At 44.1% G+C, this 13,903-nt stretch overlaps 1 protein-coding gene across 2 annotated transcripts in view; it reads left to right on the forward strand.

The window, feature by feature from the left end:
* The first annotated feature begins 3,698 nt into the window (after positions 1 to 3,698).
* The window catches only part of DDAH1 (dimethylarginine dimethylaminohydrolase 1), a 132,864-nt gene continuing 122,659 nt past the window's right edge, over positions 3,699 to 13,903 (forward strand). For both annotated transcript variants that reach the window (XM_074376097.1, XM_074376099.1), the window contains exon 1: positions 3,699 to 4,072. In XM_074376097.1, the coding sequence (XP_074232198.1) occupies positions 3,770 to 4,072 (303 nt within the window). In that variant the 5' untranslated portion in view covers positions 3,699 to 3,769. The remainder of the gene's footprint in view (positions 4,073 to 13,903) is intronic.

The raw sequence follows: 13,903 nt of genomic DNA on the forward strand, positions 1-13,903 counted from the left end.
CTGTATTTCTCAGCTCTTCTTTTTGGTTTATTGTGGCTGTGTAACTGAGTTCCAGCCAGAAGAGAGCGGGCAGAGGTGATGTGTATCACTTCCTGGCCCGGCCCGGCCCATGAACCCGTCACACGCAGTGCTGCACATTCTACAATGTCCTGTCAGCTTGAGGAAGGCGAGCGTGGTGACCTCGGGTGCCGTACTTCGAAGTGTTGGAGCCACAAGATGGAAGAAGGCTGGATGCCCGCATGCTGCGTGGAGAAGAGTCAGGACCTAGTCAGGAACATTTGTGCAAGCCTTGCAGTGAACAAGAGATAAACCTCTATCAACTCTGTGCCACTCTCTGTGCTGGGGTCATTTTGTTATAGCAGCTAGAGTTATCTTAACCAATACATACGTGAGTTGAGCTGATCTACTGAGCTGATGAATTGTGCCTTGAACACGCATATGGCTTTTTCACATATTTGTCCTTAGAATGCTCATTCTCTCCTTCCAATTCTTCACGGCCTAAAGATTATTCAAGGCCTAAACCAAGTCCAGCCACCTTCAAGCAGCCCTCTTCCACTCCCACCAGCCACAGTGATAGCTTTTCCCCTTACTTACTTACAGCCCTTTGTTGTCTCTCTCTCTCATGTGCCTTAGCATAGCTCCAATTTTGGGTATCTTATTTCCCTAGCGAGACTGTGAGCTCTTAAAGGTCAAGGATCATGTTTTAATGCTTCTTTTATGTCTCTGAAGTACATAACATGGTGTTGTGGCTTGGGAATTTTCAATAAATGTTTGTGGGGACAATGAATTTACTTATGTACCAGGCTCAGCAAAGTCCATTTTCTTAAAAACAGTCCTTCATCACTCAAGCAGGAAGGCATGCAGACCGTAATTTACTCGAGTTGGCGTCTTTATTATTCTTTTCACCAACATACACATTCTAACACTTTTTGACAGCTGCTTAGAGGAGACAGAAGGCATGCTTATCAAATTTCAGATGACACACAACTAGAGGTAATAAATAATGCACAAGGTGACAGAGTCAAAATGAGGCAGTTGGAATGAAGCAGATAACATTTAATAGGGATAACTGCAAAACTAGACTTTAAAAAAACCCAGCGGCCCAATTTCAGTGCAGAAAATATGGCTAATACGTAACTTTCAGGTTTTCATTGGCTGCCAGGCTGATATGAGCCCAAAGTGGGTACGTTGGACCTTGTTTATAATCAGGCTCAGGGCACTTGGTGGCGAAGTATTCAGGTTCTAGTAAGGCACGGGCATGAATTGAGGTTGCTAGATGGAGTCCAACTGGAAGGGGACAGAAGCTCAATGTTAGGTAAGGGGGAACAAAATCCCATATTTAGCCTGAAATTAGTCTCTTTTTTTCTTTTTAATTTTCTTTTTTTTCTAGAGGGGAGGTAATTAGGCTTATTTATTTATTTGGTTTTTCAATGGCGGTTCTGGGGATTGAACCCAGCACCTCATGCATGCTAAGCGTGTGCTCTGCCACTTGAGCTACAGCCTCCTCTACTCCATATTTAGTTGGAGCAAGCTCAGCATCTGGGCTAATTTTTGCCTGTAGTGTTGGTGGGGATTCCCTGCTGAGGATACCATTCATTGATTTCTGGACACTAAGCTGATATCAAGAGGGCAGCATGGGTCCCTTAAGAGTTTTGCCTTAGAAGTAGAACCCAGTAGTTCTTAAGCATTTGTTGTTTTACTTTTGGTCCCACTCCTCAGTGTCAGAGTCAGAGCTATCCTTAACTTAAGACCCCCTCACTGTTGAAACTGAGAAATGCCATGTCATGTGGGTCAATTCAAGTCACCCTTGAGAGACGGGAGAGAAGGCAGATCACATCTCCTCTGTTGCTCAGTTGGGATCACTTCTATTTCAAGAGCCTTAGTTACATCTCTCCTAGGAACCTGCATTTCCTAAAACCCAGTATCAGAGTTCTGGCAAGAAGGCTGTGGCCTGGGCCTCGGCACTGGACCACGGAAAAAAGCCAATACAATCTTAAGCAGTGTTAATAGAAGACTGACAATCTGGAACAAGGGTGCGGCTGTAGTCTGTGCTGGTTTGGAGCACACAGGAAGCAGTTTCTATTCCAGATACCATGATTTAAAAGGGATAGAAGCAAACCAATGTGTATCAAAAGGAAGATGAGCAGAATGTTGAAGGGCCTTAGAAAGCAATCACTAGCTACTTTTTGGTTCAGGCTCAAGGCCTGGACTGGCTCAGTGGTGGGTGGGAGGGTGGTGTCAGGCAGCACAGACAGCACGACTGCCTTCAGATGTGTGGATGCTGCCTTGTGAAAGAATACTAACATGCTAGGTAATGCCGGAAGGCAGAAGTGGGACCAGTGGGATTTAAGCTCAAAATGAAGACTGTTTAACAGCTCTTCAAAAATGGAATACACTGTGTAAGTGAGGTTTAAAATGTTCAAGTAAAAATCTGGTGACTGTCACGGATGTTTCAGCTGGAACTCCAGAGCATTGGGTGGGAAGTTATATGAGAGGGTTTCTAAGGTCCCATTCAAATCTGTTGTTCTACGATTTAATCAATCTTTAAATTAGAAATGTGCTACAGAACGGGAGGAAAGAAGATTATTACCTGAGATCATTTTGGAGTTACAACCTGAAGCGGCTCTTCCCCTCAAAAGGAGCAGAACCTATGGATTATTTAATCCGCAGGGAGTGAGAGCAGAAAAATCAAAGCTTGGTACAGTACTATTCAGAAGGGAATGGAACTCGCTGAGGCGCATGAAAAAAGAAACGTTCAGCAAATATCACAGGAATTCCTCGGGGTCTGTACAGGCGTGGGGCGAAGGCGAGGGAGGAGGCTGGCAGCCCTCCTTCCCGGTGACAAAGGAGTTGTGATGCTACACATCTGAAACTGCTCCAGGTGAGCGCACACCTGCCGTTGAGGAAAGCACACTTGGTCTTTGCCTCCCTACTTCTGCGGGCCCTGGAGCCAAACATGCCAGAATCACATTGTTCGTGAGGGCAGATTGTCCTTGAAATACTGTGAGTTTCTGTATGTCGAATACCCTCCATATACGTGCTTCTTGGAGTCTTCCTCTTTCTTACTGAAAGGAATAAATAAAACTCTTAAAAATCTCGAGTCACGTGGGGTGAGGAGTTATTTGCAGAGAAAGTCAAGGTAACATGTACCTCCATTCGAAGACAGATTCTCCCGCTGGGACACAGGGAGGCGGGGGAGTGGGGGGTGGTACCACGTGCTGGGCAACCTGGGAACAGGAGCGTAGGGGGAGAGGTCAGAGTATCCATGCACGAAGGAACCATCCCAGCCTTTGCTTCCCGACCACCTAGAAGCCACTCCAGTCGCTCTGCCAGGTCCATCGCCTGCTCTCCAAGTGTGCCTTGGGGCGGTTTGAGGCGTGCACCTGCAGTGGAACACAGGTAACGTCAGGCCAAGGCAGGGCGCCTTTTGGCGTCTCGCGCGCCCCACTTCCTCGGCATCCTCCTCCAGTCCCGCTCCTGGTGGGATGCTCGCCGCTACAACTCCCGCCTCGGCCGCCGCGAAGCCGAGAGCGCCGAGTGGGCGCGCGGGCTGCGCGCGGGCCGGCGCCCGGAGCTCTGGGCATGCTCAGTCGCGCGGGCAGGGCTCCGGGCGCGAGCCGGGCTCCTGCTGCACCACATTCATCGGCTGCCAAGGGGAGCCGCCGGGCGCTCGCAGGCTCGGCGCGCGCTGCCCGCGAAGGACCCGGCCGCCGCACCCCCCCCCCCGCCCCGCCGCCCCGCCGCCCCGCCGCCGCCGCCGCCCTCAGCCATGGCCGCGCTCGGCCACCCCGCCGCCTTCGGCCGGGCCACCCACGTCGTGGTGCGGGCGCTGCCCGAGTCCCTCGGCCAGCACGCGCTGAGGAGCGCCAAGGGCGACGAGGTGGATTTCGCCCGCGCCGAGCGGCAGCACCAGCTCTACGTGGGCGTGCTGGGCAGCAAGCTGGGGCTGCAGGTGGTGCAGCTGCCGGCCGACGAGAGCCTCCCGGACTGCGTGTTCGTGGAGGACGTGGCCGTGGTGTGCGAGGAGACGGCCCTCATCACCCGCCCCGGGGCGCCGAGCCGGAGGAAGGAGGTAACTGCCCGCCGGGAGACGCGAGGGGCGCGGCCGGGGACGCGCGCCCGGCCCTCCCCCGCCGCCCGGGGAATCGCGGAACCGGTCCCCGGGCGAGTTCCAAACTTCCCCTTTGGGGGAGAGGGTGTGTGTGCGCGAGTGAGAAGTTCGTTGTTCACGCCTCCTGGTGCCGGCGCAGCTTGGATGCCTTCGAGAGGACCCGACTGAGTGTGGTTGCGCGGACTTGGGCAGGTGGGTGGGCTGGGGAATCCATCTCACAAGCATTTTAATTTGTAAAGATTAAAAAGCAGCAAAGACGAGGCGACTCTGAGTGTTTCCCGGAGAGCGGGGGAGGGGAGGGTTGCCGCTCCAGGCGGGCGGGTGGAGGCTGGGCTTGGGCTCCAGGGGGCCGGCTGATGACACGGAAGTCCGAAGCCCTGCCTGGAGCTGGGAGCAGGAGGGGCCAGATCAATTAACGGGCTGCCCGTGCCCGCAGACCTAGGGCGTCCCGAGTTACTTTCCAGTGGAGGGGAGAGAGTCCACTGGCAAGTGAATGAATGTAAGGAGGCTGGTTTGTTGCTGAGCTCTGGTGTCTAGGTTTGAGAAGCTGTACTCAGTGTCGGGTGTTAGGTGCGTGTATGTGTCTGTGTTTAATTGGAAATGGTTATTTCACAAACTCCGCAATTTTTATTCTCTCTTTTAAAACTCATGGCAATTAGAGCTTTTTGTGTTCTCAAGGGACGGCGACTACTTTAAAATATTGCAGCATGTGAAAATGGCTGTGACTGCTTTAAACACAAGGTAGGTTAGTGGGGGAGAGACAAACAGAGTGAGGTTGGATTTTACAATGCCATTTGGCCTGCTAAGCGCCCAGGCTCAAGACTCTGTTGCTTTTGGCATCAAGTGGCATTGCAAGAAGCTGGTGGTTTCTTCATATCTGGAGGGTTAGGGATTCCCCCCCACACCTCATTTTGTCTTCATTCGGTTCACTTGGAAATGCCTCATAGAGCTTGTAGTTAAAATATGGCTTATTCTACACATGCTTCAGTACTTGGTTAATAGAACTCTACATGGTCTGAGAGAATAAGCATATTTGATTTACTTCTCTGAGATAACTGGCTTTTTTTTCCACCCTACCTTAGTAGAAAACCGAAAGAGAAACAGGCTCATTCTCGAAGCTCTTTTATCTCCTTTGCCACACCTCTCCATCTTTGAGTCTGTGAGATGACACACTCTGTTAAACTGAGAAGCATGGAACCCTGTTTGAATACTTTCTAATGTGTCCTAGGCCATATGGCAGAGCTGTGGTTTGTGCTTAAAAGAGTAAAATAGATTTCAAAAACCCTTTCAAAATGGTACTCATTCGATGAGGCTGGTCCAGTTTCCTGTTAAGAGACTGTCGTATATTTAATCATCCATTTCATTTTATTCCTATAATAAAACCTTTCAGATTTTGGCCTTCCTGATACTAAAGTGGGCAGTGATCTGTCTCCCTTCAGATTTTGAGACATACATTTTAAACTGGGTTCACTCCTGTATTGGGCTGGTGGCCCACTGCCAGAGGCCACGTAGTGTAGTGGATAAGAACAGTAGACTGGATCTAATTCTGTGACCTTGTGGAGTGTCTCTTGCGTCAGTTTTCTCACCTGTAAAGTGGGCATAATCATACCGATTTCATGGAGTTGTAACAAATTTATAAACCCATCTGAAATATAGAGGACAGTGCCTTTCATGAGTGTTGCTTGTTATTTGCGTATCATTGGGTCATGGAAGATTTACTCCTTGAGCAGTAAGAAGCTGACTGTACACTGATGCATACAGTGACATTTCCCCTCCCAGGGTGAAGGGGTGTCATCTTCCTGCCTTAGGCTCCATCCTAATCTGCTCTGTAGCACTGCCTCCCAGCTTGGATTTCCTGCTGGTGTGTGTGGTCTCTCCCCAAAACACCTTTGCCATTGCCCTGATCTGGATCCCTGGAGTAAGGGGCCTTCCAGCCAGAGAGAGGAATGCGGGCAGTCACGTTTGATGGGGTGCTTCAGGGAAGCAGGGCCCTGCAGGGTAACTAACTCTCCTAGAGGTCTCTCACAGTTTGCTGCTTTAGTTGAAGTTAATAAATGCTTGTTGAATGAGTGAAGAAATGAATGAATGAAATGCTAACTAGCTACTATCAACGAGCTGATAATAATTACTTCAAGGCCCTCTGGGATTGTTTTATATAAATACATTTCATGTGACACCTATCTCCTTAACTGTGAAGTTCCCCAACAGCTGAGGCATTATTTAAAAATTATTAAAGCTGGAGGAAGGGTATAGCTCTGTGGTAGAGCGCTTACTTAGCCTGCAAGGTCCTGGGTTCAATTCCCAGCACCTCCATTAAGAATAAACAAATAAACCTAATTACTCCTCCCCACAAAAATTATTAACGCTGATCTCCTTGCCTCCTGTCTCCTCCCTCTCCATTCCATTTTCCACACTGTAGCTAAGCTGGTCTTTCTAAAACTCAAATTTGCTCCTGTCCCTCCTCTGCGTAAAACTCTAGTGAGGCCTCCATTAAGCTTGATAAACGTATTGAGCTGGGCTCTGCTTGCCTTTCCAGATTCATTTGCATCTCTGACCCCACCGCAGGGGCCTCCCAACCCATGGCTCAAGCCAGGTTCTTTTTTCAGGTTCACCATCCTATTGCTTTTATGGGTATACAGTCCTTTTTTTTTTTTTTTTTCCTGGAATACTCTTCCTCCTTCCTGCCCTGTATCTTACCTGGCTGTTCCCACTCATGCTTCAGTTCTCAGCTTACTGTTATCATTAATATTGCTAGCTAATCTCCACTGGTGCTTGCCACTTGCCAGACATTGTGGCAGAGTTATGACATGCATTTCATTGAACGCTCACATCAATCCTTTGGGCTCATTGCTATCATTATTCCTATTTTAAAGCTGATGAAACGGAGGCTTAGATTAAATAAACTGGCCAAGGTTCCAGAGTGGAACCAGTGAAAGCAGGATTTGAACTCAGATTTGCGAGACTCTGAAGCTCTAGTCCCAACCATTGTGACACCAGATGTCACCTGCCCAAGCATGGGATTCGTTCTCCTTTTCTGAGCATCTCTGTACTCCCGTTTATGGTATTTACCATAGCATATGGTAATTGCCTGTTTCTCTTTCTGTACCCCATACTATTATGGAAACCGTGAGGGCAAAGGTTATGTCTGCAATTGTTCAACATTTTATCCCCTGGGTCTTGGACACAATATTCATGCAGCAATTTTGTTGAACAAATTTTGTTGAACAAATTTGTCCATGATTTTAGGTCAACCTTAGTTGTCCCTCCTTATGACATATTTGATGTTTTGCAAGTATTTCCAATCAGTAGAGTCCCAAAAGTTTCATTACAAATATGAGTGACTTATAACTGTTTTTCTCTCCCTTTCCCTTTTCTTGCCTCTCTTGTTGTTTTGTTTTTATAAGAATCCCGAGAAGTTTCTTAGTCAAAACATCGTGTATATATTTAATGAATTTTCTTCCTTGGAAGAAAGGACTGAGAACCAACTTACGAAAGTAACCCTCCTGTGAAAGCTTAGCGTTGGCCATAATGGGACCTCCAGAGACTCATAAAATGCAAACGTTGTCTGCAGGAAGCTTAAGTTTTAGTGAAGAAACCGTATATACAGAAAGTCAGCAAGTAGTGTTTCTTGTCTAATAACTCTGTGTCTTCAGGAATATGAATGTGTCCACACATTCAATACTTTGAAGACAAATAAATTAGCCTTGAGAAGCCAATCATATTTTAAATGAATCCAGCTTACATTTTAGAGGGGAAAAAAAAAAAGTCAATTTCTAAATGTCAAAGTCCAGCAAACAAAGATCTAAAAGCTGAAATAGGACAAGTGACAGAGTGTGAGGATTGGGCCTTTTTAAAAAATAAAATTTTTGTATCAGTTATACATGCCTGCAGTAGCAAATTCAAAGGTACAAGAGGACACTGGATGAAAGTAAGTCTTGCCTCCCCCCACCCCCCCACTGCACCCTTGTACCTGACTAACCTGTTCCCTCCCGTAGAGATGACTGCTAATGCCATTTTCTTGAGTTTTTAGTGCTTAATAAATGATTAACTGACAAAGGTTACTCCAGGAAAATTGTGAAATATATCCTGTGCCCTTTTACCCCTCTTTCAGAGCCATTTAATCCTTTCCCAGGTACCAAGGATCAGTATATGGGATAGCTGTCTAGAAGAAAAACCAAACTAATTTTCACAAAGTGATAATGGTTTTAATTATGCTTGCCTGGAGCATTTGCGTTGTTACGGACCTCTTTAGGAAGAAGGCAATGCTTAGCACAAGGTAATAAATCTCCAAAGCAGAAATAGACATCAAGTGTGTGTGCATGGGAGGGGGGGTGCAGGGGGCTGTAAACAGAAAGATGAGCAATACCTCTTTGCATAGTAATTCCCCTTCTATCAGGGCACTTAATTGTTTGGAACTACATATTTTGGTCCTGGGTTTATTCTTTGGTTGCGGAAAAGCATAATTATGTTGATCCCAGGGGCAAGGTGAGTATCAAGACCACGTCTAACCACCAGCCAACACGCGCTAAGTTGTGTGTGCGTGTGAATCCCAAAAGATGGTATTATTATTATTAGCTCTATTTAAAAGATAAGGAAACTGAGGTTTGGGTAACCAAGGTTACCTAACTTGTCCAAAGTCACACATAGCTAATAAGTGGCAGAACTGAGCTTCTCAGGAAAATGTAAAGGTCATTTGTGCTTGAAGTGCTTGTTGCCAGTTGTGGTTAATCATAACAGAACATTAAGTCAATATAAAATAACTGCTTGAATTTCATTTTACACAGTAATGATATACAGTATAACTTGGATGTTAACTAAGTGAATCATTTTACTTCCCTCCTCTCATAAATGAGAGTAAATTGTTTTCATTTTAGTTAAAAAATAATCCAGTCATTTACATGAAACCCCAAGTTGCCTGGAGCACAGTTTATGCATAAATGTGTCTTGTTTACCAACAGACTGGATGATTGCTTTTTTAAATGCACACATTTCCTCAAACTTCTGTTTAACTGCAGGTGAGAAAACTGCCCCAAACCATAATTAGAAATCACTCTGACTCTCAGCAAGGGGGAAAATGAAGGCACTGGAGGCTCCTCACATGGCTGCAGATTAACAGTTCTTGATAATTGTCACCTCCGACTGGTTAGAACAACTGGGCCCTTTCAGGGTGTTTCTTTTTTGATTCTTCTATGTGGCCTTGGCAGTAAATGTTGGGAAATTGATGTGTGTCTTGGAAACTGGGATGCATCCAATAACGTAATCTAGCCCCATGCAGCTGATCTTGAAAGCCTTGAAAATAAAGAACGTAATGATGAGTAGGGAGTGACTTCTATTAGATACTGTTAGCTGAGAATGAGCTTTCTGCAGAGATTCCTAGAATCATTAGAGAATCATTATAAGACTAAGAAGGCAGGGATGGATCCCTTTTAATTCAGATATGTTGGAAAATTGCTTTTGTGTGTTTTTGAATTCTTACTGAGCTCATATTTCTTGAAAATTAGTTTCATTATAGTAATGGTAGGTATCCAATCAGTAAACTACAACACAGAAAAACCTACTTAAGACTTTTGAACAGATTTACCTTCCACTGTCTTTGCATCATAATTATCCATGGCCTCTCAATAACCTCAATGTAAGTTTAGAGATGTGTGTTTTCAAAATTGAATGATGGTTAATATTTATTTTATGGCATTTGCTATTAAAAACTGCAACTACTTCAGAAAACCCAGTATTCTGACTGGAGGTCGGGACATGCAGTAGAGTTCATTCCCGTAAACGAGGTATCATAATTAAAGACAAAGTAACTGCAATCTCAGTGAGAGAGAAAAAAGTTTCATTTATATCCTATACAGAACACAGTGCATTGTTCATCTCAGGGAGTAGATAAATATTTATTTACTGTAACAAAATCTCTGATGTTCCATCAGAACGCTCCCCTGACCTTTGAGGTTAGCTTTCATTGCTTTCCCTAAACTGATATTAGGCATTAAATCTGTCAGAGTCCTCAGGCTCATTTCATAAACAGACACTTTTCATCCAAATGGACAAGCAGGAGCAATCTCAAACAACAAGCCCCATTTTAAAATGTGTGCATGTAATGCCCTCCTAGTTTATTACTTCGTCATTGTCAAATAATGTAATAACGCACGCTGTCTTCCTGAAGCTGAGTGCCGAGGGAGGGTTAGTATCACAGAGAAAGGAATAAATCATCAGACTTTAGGCTCTTGTTTCTAAATGTCTAGATCATCCAAGCAAGCGTGACCAGAGAAATGAGCACGGCAGGGTAGCAAGATAGAAGTACAAATTAGTACAGGTTGGTTTAATTTTGCCCAACAAATCAATGTGGACAAACCTGACTTAATTTACCATAGCAAATTAAAGGGAGTACAACTTTTAGTCTGCTTTTGTAGCTAGATGGGCTTGTAGGATAAGTTGTCATTCCAGTGAAGATGAATACATCATTATTTTGCTTGATTTGAATATAGTGAGTAAATAAACTTTTGACTTCATTAAAAACACATTTGCCTTGATTCCTTTGTTCTTATTTTGTCTGAGAAATATTGAAGTTTTCTAATTTACTTCTGACCGTAATTATGAGTGCCAGGATTGCATTGCTTTCAAAATGACTGTGTTTTTGACAACATAAGCAGATGGAAATATATACCATGTTCTTGGGTTGGAAGAATCAATATTGTTAAAATGGCCATACTACCCAAGGCAACATACAGATTCAATACAATTGCTATCAAATTACCAATGACATTTTTCACGGAACTGGAACAAAAAATGTTAAAATTTGTATGGAAACACAAAAGACCCTGAATAGCCAGAACAGTCTTGAAAAAGGAGAAGGGAGTTGGTGGAATGCTCCCTAACTTCAGACTATACTACAAAGCTACAGAAATCACAACAGTATGGTACTGGCACAAAAACAGACACATAGATCAGTGGAACAGAATAGGGAATCCAGAAGTGAACCCAAGCACTTATGGTCAATTGATCTACACCAAAGGATGCAAGAATATACAATGGAGAAAAAACAGTCTCTCCAACAAATGGTGCTGGGAAAACTGGACAGCTACCTGTAAAAGACTGAAATTAGAACATTCACTAACACCATATACAAAAATAAACTAAAAATGGCTTAAAGACCTAAATGTAAGACCAGATACTATAAAACTCCTAGAGGAAAACATAGGCAGAACACTCTGGACATAAGCCACAGCAGTGTTTTTTTCAAGCCAGCTCCTAGAGTAATGGAAATAAAAACAAAAATGAACAGACCTAATTAAACTTAAAAGCTTTTGCACAGCTGAGGAAACCATCAACAAAAGAAAAGACAACCTACAGAATGGGAGAAAACAGTTGCAAATGACGTGACCAACAAGGGACTAATTTCCAAGATACACAAACAGCTCGTATCAAAAATACAAACAGCTTAATATCAAAAAGCAAGCAACCCAATCCAAAAAATGGGTAGAAGACCTAAACAGACATTTGTCCAAAGAAGACATCCAGATGGTCAGCAAGCACACATGAAAAGATGCTCAGCATCACTAATTGGTAGAGAAGTGCAAATCAAAACTCCAATGAGATATCACCTCACACAAGTCAGAATGGCCATCATTAAAAAGTCCACCAATGACAAATACTGGAGAGGGTGTGGAGAAAAAGGAACCCTCCTACACTGTTGGTGGGAATGTAAATTGGTTCAGTCCATTACAGGACAATGTGGAGATTCCTTAAAAAAGTAAAAATAGACTTACCACAGGATTTAGAAATTGTACCCCTTGGCGTATATCCAGAGGAAAATAACAATAATTCAAAAAGACACACGTACCCCAATGTGCACAGCAGCACTAGTTACAATAGCCGAGATGTGGAAGCAACCTAAATATCCATCAAAAGATGACTGGATAAAGATGTGGTACATATATACACAATGGAATGCTATTCAGCCATAAAAAAAGAATAAAATAATGCCATTTGCAGCAATGTGGATGGACCTGGAGATGGTCGTTCTAAGTGAAGTAAGTCAGAAAGAGAAAGAATACCATGTGATGTTGCTTATATGTGGGATCTAAAACAAGGACATAAATGAGCTTACCTACAAAACAGAAACAGACTCACAGACATAGAGAACAAACTTACAGTTACCAGGGGAAGGGATAAATTGGGAATTGAAAATTTGCATCTCTTGGGGAGTGATGGAAGTTTTAGCCATCTTGATTGTGGTGGTGGTTTCATGGGTGTATACATCTATCAGAATTCATCAAATTGTACGTCTGAAATATGTGTAGTTCACGGTACAGGAATCACACCATAATAAAGGTGTTAAAAAATGCCTTTGCTTTTAAAGGTGAAGGCATGATATTTGCATCACTCATACAGTATGTTTGTGCATTCAGCAACTGTCTCCCATACATCAGACCCAATGTTTGGTGCTGGGGAGATGTAGGTGAATTAGATGCCACAGCTGCCCACAAGGACCTCACAGTCCAGCTAGGGAGGCAGAACAGTGGTAGACACTTGCAGAACAAGAGGACAGATTTTATGACGGAGCTTGGTCTGGTGCTATGGAACCTCCAGGAGGTGTGTCTGACCCTCACCTGGGCGTCTCAGAAGTGATTATTGAGTTAGAAGTAACCAAGGGAAGGCAGCTAAAAGTAGCCTTCAGAGACAGAGAGCACCATGAGATAGGATGAGGGTGATAGTACAGTGAAAATTAACTTCATTAATGTTGGGGAGGATGCGATATTGAAAAAAGCTCAATGTGCCCTTTCAGATATCCAAATTTCAGATCCTCGGTTCCAAGTTCATCAAGAAAGAGAACCACATCCTTAACTACATTTCCTGTTTGGACCTGGAGAGCTTTGGCTGCCTGGAACACCCCATTTCTACCAGGACTCCCATCTTTTCTCCTACCATGAGCTCCATCATAGCCTGGTACTCCTTCCAGGATTCCTCACTAGCACAGTTTGGGAACAATATAGTCTACTCTGGAGTGGAAGTCTGAGAGTAATTTCTGGAGGTTGCTAGAATGTCATATAGCTGGCAGTAATTTTTCCCCTTGGCCCCAGATTTGCACATTAAGATGTGTCAAGCAAACCTGGCATCTGTAATATATAGATATATAATATTATCCATGTCAATGGCAGGTAAGAGAAGACTCCTCCTATTTGCTGTTGAAATGTGTTTTTATTCACAAATCTTTCCATCTTGGCAGTAGACATCATTGAATCTCACATCAATATAAATCAAGTGAACTGAGCATGCGTTTATAATCATGGGTTGAATTTTGTGTAAGTTACAGAAGGCCGCATGGCAGGGGTACAGCCCTGTTCTAGGTGTCAGGGGACACTGGTTTTGATTTTTGCCGTGATAACAAGATCTAATATTCTCTCCAGCTTGGAGATGCTGTATGTTCCTTGTGGAACTTGGGGTGTGTTGGGGTGGAAAGTGGGGAGGGAGATGGGGAAAATGGATAGGGAAATTATAATAATTTACATTCGTGAGATGGAACTGGGGTTTGATGAATGAAAAATACTGGATTTTATTCAACCCAAGACATTATACTTGTGTTAGTTAATGAACCAATCATGTGAACTCATGCCCTGCTAATGAGAATGCATTATGAGATGAAGTTGGATTTGTTACCTCTGTTTCAAAATCTCTGCTTACTCAACCATTTATATAGCACATTTGGTAAGTAATTTTTCCTATAGAAACCTTTAAATAAAAGCCATTGAAAGAGCATAAGATTCCGAGACCCACATAATTTCTCCCATCCCA

This window comes from Camelus bactrianus, chromosome 13 (genome assembly GCF_048773025.1).
Source record: "Camelus bactrianus isolate YW-2024 breed Bactrian camel chromosome 13, ASM4877302v1, whole genome shotgun sequence".
Classification (NCBI taxonomy): Eukaryota; Metazoa; Chordata; class Mammalia; order Artiodactyla; family Camelidae; genus Camelus; species Camelus bactrianus.